This window comes from Eptatretus burgeri, chromosome 4 (genome assembly GCF_056783735.1).
Source record: "Eptatretus burgeri isolate ZD-2024b chromosome 4, Ebu_testis_v1, whole genome shotgun sequence".
NCBI classification, from domain to species: Eukaryota; Metazoa; Chordata; class Myxini; order Myxiniformes; family Myxinidae; genus Eptatretus; species Eptatretus burgeri.
In genome coordinates this window covers 65686418-65696417 of record NC_140964.1, presented here as the reverse complement: position 1 = coordinate 65696417, position 10000 = coordinate 65686418, and the positions used below count along the sequence as shown (strand labels likewise).

At 41.3% G+C, this 10000-nt stretch overlaps 1 protein-coding gene across 1 annotated transcript in view; it reads right to left on the bottom strand.

Annotated features, from left to right (window-relative positions):
• The window catches only part of NUP88 (nucleoporin 88), an 81048-nt gene that overhangs the window by 862 nt on the left and 70186 nt on the right, over window positions 1–10000 (bottom strand). The window contains exons 9-15 of the mRNA XM_085878486.1: window positions 6871–6955; window positions 6578–6682; window positions 6276–6419; window positions 3375–3512; window positions 3131–3196; window positions 176–256; window positions 1–65 (exon numbers count right to left, since the gene is read on the bottom strand). The exon at window positions 1–65 is cut by the window's left edge and continues 62 nt beyond it. Of these exons, the coding sequence (XP_085734612.1) occupies window positions 1–65; window positions 176–256; window positions 3131–3196; window positions 3375–3512; window positions 6276–6419; window positions 6578–6682; window positions 6871–6955 (684 nt within the window). The remainder of the gene's footprint in view (window positions 66–175; window positions 257–3130; window positions 3197–3374; window positions 3513–6275; window positions 6420–6577; window positions 6683–6870; window positions 6956–10000) is intronic.

Genomic DNA, 10000 nt, shown 5'->3' with positions numbered 1-10000 from the left:
TATCACGCTCGCTCTTCGAGAGAGAGGGCAGGCATGTATATACTCTGCGTGCAACCTTCCTGATCCTGCCAATGGAGGGAGGCAATTAAGGGAGGTTGCGGTGAGCAAAGAAAAACAAGTTAAGCTTCGTCTTGTCACCCCTCCCCACTGCAAAAAGAGAATTTTCACCGCATACCTGGCCATCTGGTCATTTCTCTTCTCTCGAGCAGCCTCGCATTTCTCAGCCAAACGTTCGGCAGCATCTTGCAAACTGAGCCTGCAGTGTCAAACAGTCATGCGCCACTTAACGACAGGGTTACGTTCTGAGAAATGCGTCGTTAACTGACGTCGTCGTTGTGCGAACGTCATGTTTTTATTTTTTTTTCGTTTTCGAACATCGTACTTACACAAGCCTAGACACCTAGGCTATATAGTGTTGCCTATTGCTCCTCGGATACAAACCTGTACAGCATGTTACTGTACTGAATACTGTCGGCAATTGTAACACACATCCAAGAGAGACGGAAGACACGTTTTACTTTTGTGCTGTTCATGACGGCCATCGGTGTTGTTAGCAGCAGCTTACAATCTCCTCTCGCTTCGATTATAGAAAGGTGAATAAATAGCGTTTGGATTTTATAAATACGTTTGTTTAAATAAAATCATTGCATCAATGTTATAATTTATAAATGAAGAAACGAGCACCTGTCAATTGTGATATATATTTTCGGAACAGTGCGATTGTTTTAACAACATAAAAAGCTTCACCAAAAATAAATTTTTGTTTTAATTTCGACTAAACGATTTATTCGCGGAATTCTTCAATGCAAAGGTAATTTACTGACTTGAAGGTAAACGTGGAAACATTGGTTCAGTTTGAAAGCTGATTTCCATTATAATGGAGCTGGCAGATCCGTTGTAAATGCGATTATGGGACCACCATCATATATGCGATCCGTCGTTGCCCGAAACATCATTATGCGGCGCATGACTGCAATCCAGAATTTTTTTTTTTTCCAAATAAAGTTGACAGAACTGCAGATATGCTCATCAAGGGCAATTCAAATTTGATCCACACTTGTTGATAAAGGTAGCTTGACAAATGTACATAATTGAGGGAAATTATGAAATCACAATGCAAGCCTTCACCTGCCTTTGTGTAAAAATATTTGGAAAAAACGTTTTGCCTCTATAGTGCTCTTCAATACGAATGTCTTTTCCAAGCAATGTCGTGTGCTGCCAATGTTTTAAATTTTAACAAGCTTAACGTTTGATATTGATCAGAAATTTCAGAATTACTCGCTCTTCCACCCTGTTTGTTCACTTGCTACAACCATTATTTTCAGCACATACGATTACATGAACTTGTTACAAAAACTAGAAAGCCAAATTGGCTTATCCGATTAATACACATTGCTCTGCCTTTTATAAACAAACTTCGAGGTCAAACTTGAACCACATTTGACATTAACAAATCTTATTTTGATGAAATGATGAGTATGTACCTTTGACAGGTCACTACTCCTTAATAGGTTGCTGATGAAGCAGCTTTAAACCAAGGCAGGAATGTGACTCGGGTTCCAACACACAATGACTTACTTTAAAGATCTTGTACCCTTTGAAGGGGTACAAGATCTTTAAAGCCCACCAGAAGATGCAACAGTATCCCCATTGAAGGATAGAGCACAAAGTGATACTACATCCTGCCTGCGAATCACTTGGGCAGTGGTTTAATCAGGTTGTCAATGAAGCCCAGGTGGGGTAGTTCAAAAGTAAATATGCTATCTTCGAGATTAAAAAAAACAGAGAGTGTGTGTGTGTGTGTGTGTGTGTGTGTGAGAGAAAAAAAAAATAAACCAATGTCACCCGCAGGGTGACCCATATCTTGCCAAAAGGTGACCACGTGTGACTTATTTAAGGTCACACTGAGGTGAACAGAGCTGCTATCCACCAGGAGTGACCCCTTGAGGAATATCTGCCTACGAGAGATTCCGATGAGAATCGTTCTACAGAGTAACCATGAAAAATATGCATTTGCCTCACAACGTCACCAAATGACGTCATAATGTCTTAAGCTTGACATATCTAGAAAGCACTTATCGAGGTGTTCAATTTGAGGTACTACATGATATGGTTCCTAAAACTTGAAAATTTGACCTTGGGGTCAATATGTTTGACCTTTGGCGCTAACCATGAAGGTCAAGGCCAATCGCCACCAAAAATTAATCAGCTAACGCCAGACCATGAACTATAATATTCCCATGAAGTTTGAAGATGATCTGATCAAAATTACTCAAAAAATAAGGGTTTCGTCGACTCCCCTGATTTGCGACAAAGTGACCTTGACCTTCAAAATTTTGTGTGCTAAAAGGGACCTGATGTCTGATATGCGAAGTTACAAAAATTTCCAATGATAACTGTGCTCTGCAGAATTTTTTATACGTGATTACAAACAAACAAACAAACAAACAAACAAAAAACATACAAGCTGACTCACATATCTTGCAAAAACTTCGTTTTGGCAAGATAAAAATACCATCAGAAATGGGGAATCCCCTGCCATTGAATGAAAAAGGTCATACATATTCCAGATAATGAGGGAGGTGAATTGGAAACAAGACATCATTTGGTCATCATCTCGAAAAAGTTCCCCAGGGGTGAGGAACGTAGTAACCAAAAATAATTGAAATCAGATAAGCGATTTTCCATTTATAACAAAACATTTTTTTCAAGATGGCCGCCCCGGTCGGCCATCTTGGATCCGGCCATGCCCAAAATCAATAGGGTTCTTCCGTTTCAGGTGGTACATGTGTGACCCAAATTTCAAACTGATATGACGAAAAAACTTTTTTGAAGATGGCCACCCCAGTCGGCCATCTTGGATTCGGCCATCTTGGATCCGGCCATGCCCAAAATCAATAGGGTTCTTCCTTTTCAGGTGGTACATGTGTGACCCAAATTTCAAATCGATATGGCAAACAGTTTATGAGTCATCGCACTCACAGCAATAAATGTTGACGCCCGGACGGACGGACAGCCGGACGGACGACCTGGGTGACAACAATATCCCCCTTCCGCCACGTGGCGGGGGATAAAAACCAATTAAAAAAAACAACAAAATACATGTACAAGTATGTAAATCGATACTTACTTGTCATGCTGAAGCTGATCCAAGTCTTCTTGCTGCTTCTCCTTCTGCTGGCGTAATAGCCGAACACTGGCAGAGAAAAACGAGCAGCCAACGTTTGGATACAAAGGTATTCTACCCCTGTTCAACGTCAATTTTATCGTCAAATATAAGAAGACATTGCTCAAGCGTTGTGAATTTGCTCAATTCTAAAAAATGGTTGTACGAACATCCTTGGCTCACTGGGTTACCCAGTTGGGATAGTTACCTGCGCTGAATCTCCCCTCGAGCCAAGTCCAGCTTTAACACGTTCTGCTCACGGAATACCTGCACAGCACGGCTAACAAGCTGCAGCATCTCTGCATTCTGATTCGAGGTGCTGCTCTCACTCTCCACAAAAGACGAGCTTCAAAGGGAACAAGAAAAAGAGCAATCGGAGATTGCAAACCCTTGCCAGGACTTCTTCGTGCACCATTTTATCCCCAGATGACCCTCCAATTTTTATACTGATCAGACGTAGTGTTCAACATATGCAATTATGATATCATAATGAAGGAAAGCACTGATAACATAAAAATACCACACTCATTCCCCATGAGGAGTGCTTGCTATGTGCCACTTGAACACCCCTGGCTTGGGGAACATTTATGTGAAGTTTCATCTCGATTTGTCCAGCTGTTCTGGGAAGATTTTCATAGGTTGTAGGGTAAATCCAATATGGCTGCCAAACCATGTGACCAATGATGTGTGTGAACCTTTTATTCCTCATGAACAGGTGGTCATCTGTGTAATGTTTTGCCTCAATCTGTTCAGGCACTTCAGAGAAGATTTTTGAAGGTTTTTTTTTTTAACAATAGGGCTGCCGAATCACATGACCGATGACATCATGAAATATTTTTCTGTGGACCATTTAATCCCGAGATGACCCTCAAAAATTTTCATACTAATCATATGTAGTGTTTTACATGTGCAATTATGACATCATAATGAGGGCACCAATGAAGTCATTTAAAAAAAAATCACTCATTCCGAAGTACGAAGACCTGAGTGTACGAAGAACGAAGACATGAGTACGAAGACCTGAGTGCAAGAAGTACTTTAGTCACAAAATAACACTTTTGAGATATTGAGGATCAAAGTTTTCAAAACATGCTGCAGATACTTTTTTTTAAAGGTGGCATACTATGGAGCCTGTTGCTGGTTCCAGGGGCTATACAGATGCCCTTTTTTGTGCAAAAATAATCCTTTATTACGAAGAAAACGAGAAAATTAGTTTTGGACTTCGGTACTTTTTGCGACAAAATGGCTGGACTTGGGTACTTTTAACACACAAAGCCCTTTATTGCTCATTTTTGATTGCCAAACAGTCATTTTTGCTATGTCTCATGGGGCTGTACAGTGTACATACATCCAATACATGGGGAATCTGGGTCAGCACAGCATTGCACTGCACTGCCACATGCACAGTTTTATGAGGGCTCAAAAGCTGATGACGAATGTAGTGCCTTTTTCAGTTCCAGCAAAGTATAATGCATAGAAACTACATACCTGATGCTTTGGCATCCTTCATTCTCTTTCTCGCACAGTCTGCAGGGTTTCATTTACGTTTTTTGCCCTTGCCATGCCTGTTATCAGGGTTATCCTCATTCATACCATGCTGTCCAGCCTCCATGGTCGCCATTTTCATAGCTTGTCACGTGACACATACTAGCATTTTGATTGGACAGTCATGGACTTCGGAACTTCTTGCTCAAACATTATGGACTTGGGAATTTCTTGCACTACATTTTAGTGAATTCAACAATGACCATATACCAATATACAGGACTTGAGTACTTATTTTCAGAATTTTTTGATATCAAATGATGCTCTGGCCATTATAGATTATAGTACTGGTGCCAGCTCATCTTTTTCAAAAATGTGACTCAAGTACTTCTTGCATCCAGGTCTTCTGATGCTCTGTGCCAAGTTTCAAATTTTTCCTTGGTGCGGTTTCAGAGATAGAGCTCCAAAGTTTTTGTTTTTCCAATATGGCTGTCACACAACGTGATCTATGACGTCATAACTATCATTGAAACATTCTACATGAGTCGTTGCACCAATGGTTAATATTTCATCTCAATCCGACAAGCGATTGCAGAGAAAAACACGAAAGTTTTGGGTGGACAAACAGACAGACAAACAAACAAATGAAAAATCACTGAGTGACAACTTGGCAAAACAGCACAAAGTAGAATGGCACTCGGTAGAGCACATACCTCTGCCAGGTGGAATAGTTCACGTTTTGTATCCCACTGACAGGCTGGATCTGAACAAAATCCAATCCGCTTGTTCTCGTCACCTATTCAACTAATCCACATTGTTTTGTCATAACAAGTCCACAACTTTTTGAGATATAGTGACATATTTAGTTTTTTGCCTGATCTATCCATTTTAGAAATTAGGCCTGTGTTGACCTTTTAACATTAAAATTAATTGGTAGTTTAATTTAGCGACCTGACATGAAAATACTTTTCAAATTTCAACTCAATCGGATGAAAATTAAGGATTTTACAAAACTTGGCCTATTTTGACCTTTTGGCCGATGTTGATCTCAAAATTAGTAGGTGGTTGAATTCAGTGACCTGATATGCAAATGGTCTTCAAATTTCAAGTCAATTGGATTAAAATTGAGGATTTTAGAAAATTTGGCCCATGTTTACCTCAAAAGTGGTTGAATTCAGTGACCTGATATGCAATCCTGTTCACATTTCAAGTCAATCAGATGAAAACTGAGGATTTTAGAAAACCCAGCTCAAATTGGCCAATGTCGACCTTTTCGGTTGACCAAATTTTACGAAACTTTAATGCGGGACCGTCGCAGGGTCAGTGACATTAATCTCAAAAAAATGTCAGAACGATCGGTTGAGCGGTTTAGGCTGGAGGCGAGGGGACAGACAAGCAAACACACAAATGGAGGCGATCAACATACTTGACAAAATAAAAGAAAAAAATTTTGCCAAGTAACAAACAGACCCAAATGCAATACCTCTGAATCCTTCAGCGAGAGTAATAAATATGGACAAATAAAGGCATGCTCGTGAACCAATGTTTTTCAATCACGAGAGGTGGAGAGACCTGTGAACCTTTTATCCGTGCAATTGATGCACACGTTAGAGGTTTGCTGTACCGTAATAAGGGATTGGTCGCGTCTCTCTGCAAGATGTTCCGTACTCTCTGCTCAAGTGTTTCAGATGGCGTGATGAGAGGTGGGAACAAGGAGCTGTCCGCACTCGAGCTCAGGAGGGGTAGCGAGGGGCCACAAGTCAAACTCCTGGTGGGGTTTGTCCATAAGAGAGAAAGAAGATGAATGGAGTAGGAAGTGAGAGCATTTTACCCGGTGTTAAGGTACAGAGATCTTGCAACTTGAACGTTTCATGGTTCACGTCAATTCAAAAGATGAAATGCATAACTGACAGACATGGAACTCACAGGATGGGCCGTGTGATGAGTTCATACTGGGTGGTGAGACAAAGCAATGTGGGACCCAAAACCAGGTCCTTTACGATGGAAAATCCAGCCACGGGAGAACTTGCACTTGGGAGAGAAGGCAATGGATAATGCAGTATATTCAGTCAGCATACAGGCTGAAATTACAAGAAAACAAAGTAATTTTTAACAATCATAATTACAAAGCGAATGCTTTAAACCCCACCCCAGAAGCATCAACAACCATTTATGCATTCCTCAGGACTACCTTTTGAACATTTTACAGTTTAACATACCTGCTGGCAAGTGGCTTTGTGCATAACACATGCTCCACCACACAATGTGGTTCTCCATTTAAGTTCTGAAGACTATCCAGGTCACCTGCAGGGTGGGACTTGGACATTAACTTCCATGCAAAACTTTTAAACTTTGGAACATGCAAACATTTTAAGAATTCCACACCACCCTAACAGGGTTGAACCACAGGAGGTAATTTGTAAATTAAAATCCCAGCAACAACAGTGTGGCATCTGGAAATAAATCCAAAATATTATACAAGGAATTTTGATGCCAGAGGTTGGCCATTTATAGCACAAGTTTGTGCTTCCTCAACAATACTGGTTCCATCTCACAGTTTATGACTGTAAATTCTTCTTCATTTTTTTTTGGGGGGGGGGGGAGGCGGTGGGGTGTATGGCATGATCTTGTCTGTATGTGTTATCAGGTGGAACTGGGTCATGCGTTTGACTTCGCTACGTTGACCATTAGAACAATTCTCAACAATGCAGACGAGATAAAAGGTTCTGGCCCGGTTCATCACTTTGTTAACTAAACCAAAATCAACTTGTTCAAGGAGCAGTTTGTTGAAGATGAATAGCCGGTTAAGCTTGGTTTGACAGGTTTAAGGCCCGCAGTAACTTGCACAGCATCCGTCTCAGTGGCGACGCTGCGAGCGTTAAACCAGAAAGCCCTTGAATTCCCCAAGTTGTTGTTTACCATCTATCTTATTATCACTTTTACCAATCCCCCAAATATACTGCTCATGTGCAAGAAATAATACTGTCAGGAATGCATCTCCCTCTAACCAATGGTATAATGACCACTGTGAGCACTTTTTTGATTAGCACTCACGTCTCCAGAATCACGTCCAGAGCTTGAAGTGAAGCATGACTGTACTTGCAAACTATTTTAAACCATTTTCATTCAATCCATTTATCAGAAAAACAAGTATTTTCATCACAAAGTTCGATTTCAATTGTTGAAACAAACATTAATTTTTTTGATGATGCATAAATACATGACAAAGGAATTCTTAAAAGACAATTTGTAGTTATAAATACAGGTAGTCGCTGGTATACGAACACCTGTTCATACAGGCATTACACTTTATAGCGATGCTTCAGTCTTTCGAATGTTCAATCCATTCACCAACAAGGCTTTTTTGAACATTCTGTACTGAGCACAAAGTGCAGGAAATTGGACCTCAAGAGTTTAATTACCCATTCACACCTCATTCACATGGGCTTTGCTCCAACACTCTTCCACCATTTCACAAACCATTCCTTACCAGCAAGAAAGCTAGCTTTCTATACACAGGGTTCTTTACCAGCACGAGAGACAGCTTTCTCTCTCTGCGGGGTTTCTTACCGGCACAAGAGATCGCTTTCTCTCCACGGGGTTCTTTACTGGTATGAGAGACAGTTGAGCTCGCCCTGCTTCACCATCAACACCTCAAGCTCGTTATGCCAAATCATCCCTTATACTATACACGTTTGATTTACTCCAATTTATTTATTCATTTTTTATTTTAAAAGTACATTCAATAACGTTTTTATTTATTAAAAAATAAAATAAGTAAAGGTTTAATGGGGTTTTCAAACAATGCGCTGAGGGCGCATGAAATTGTATGCTCAAATGCGGGAAAACGAACAATGCGCGGGTGGCGTACTGATCAGTAGAACGCAGGGATTCATTAATGTTCCCATGATGCATCTGGATTTTTTGGTGGCACCACACTGTCCTGTATTTGCACGTTTACCTCCCACAACTGCCACTGGTGGCTGTCGATTGCCCAAAAATGATTTGTACGTACCTTATTTTCCAGTGTATAAACCACTTTTTATCAGCAAGAAAGGTTAAAGTTGGGGGTGCGGTTAAACACGGGTGTATATATATATATATATATATATATATATATATATATATATATATATATATATATATATATATATATATATATATATATATATATATATATATATATATATATATATATATCTGCATATTCGGGGGTGGGGCGGGCTCGGACGATGGCGTCAATCGCTGTCTATACCCAGTTTGGGTTTTCGCACCCAACCACCACAGTCTCTGGGGTTATAACGCCGGCTGGTTCGGCACAATTCTCGGGTTACGCGTCTCGAATCACGATACCAAAATACACCTGTACCTTGCCAGCTGGGGAATAGACCCCGGTTACAGGCTGGTTTTGTCAGAGACCGAGCGGAGTCTACCAGTCTGTAACCATTTTGGTTTTTATATCCAAATCGAGCGGATTGTTCCTCGACGCGGCACAAATTAATTCAAAGCGGCAACTTCATACGAATCAGCCAGATTTATTGGGGACATCGGGGAATACAACACAAGCAAAGAATTCACGACAATGTTATAATTAATCTATAACCCGTTCTTAACTGGGGAGCTACGGATTACGGGTTTCGAAGGGAACTCTAGCGAGATAAACCTTAAACGACATGCAAACAAGACATGGACAGCATGTAGACAAGACACAGAGTACTTGGTGATGTTTCATGGACGAGAGGAAAGTGTCAAAGGCACTAATATGGCTCGTGACAAGCCGATGTCTACGGATTTGAGCGCCCAAGCTCGAACACGCCACGTGGCAAGATGGCACTCATCCTCTCAAATCCGACTGCAGTTTCGGCGCTCTCAGTTTCACCACCGTCTTCCCGGCGCTCGCTCGCCTCGAAGCCCACTGCAGTTTTGGCGCTCTCAGTTTCACCACGGGCCGGACTGCTCACCTCTCAGTTTCGCTTCCTCTCTTCAGCGCTCGTCCCCTCTCAGTTTCACTTCCTCTTTGCAGCGCTCATCACCTCTCAGTTTCACTTCCTCTCAGTCTCGGTGCTCTCAGTTTCACCACTTGCCGATCTAGGCCACTCCCCCTCTCAGAGCGCTGGGTGGAGTCTATTGTCCAAAGAGAGGAAGGAAGAAGAACCTCTCGGTACACCACCACTGCACAAACAAATAACAGCCTGTGACACCTCCCGACACACATGTAACGTCAAATTACCGAATAACCTGGCTAAACATGCATTTAATCGGGGATCTGGGCTAATCCTATATTTAGTAACACACCAAGGGCCATTTCCGCAACACTACCCCCACCTTTCTCCCGAGCCTCCATCTGGG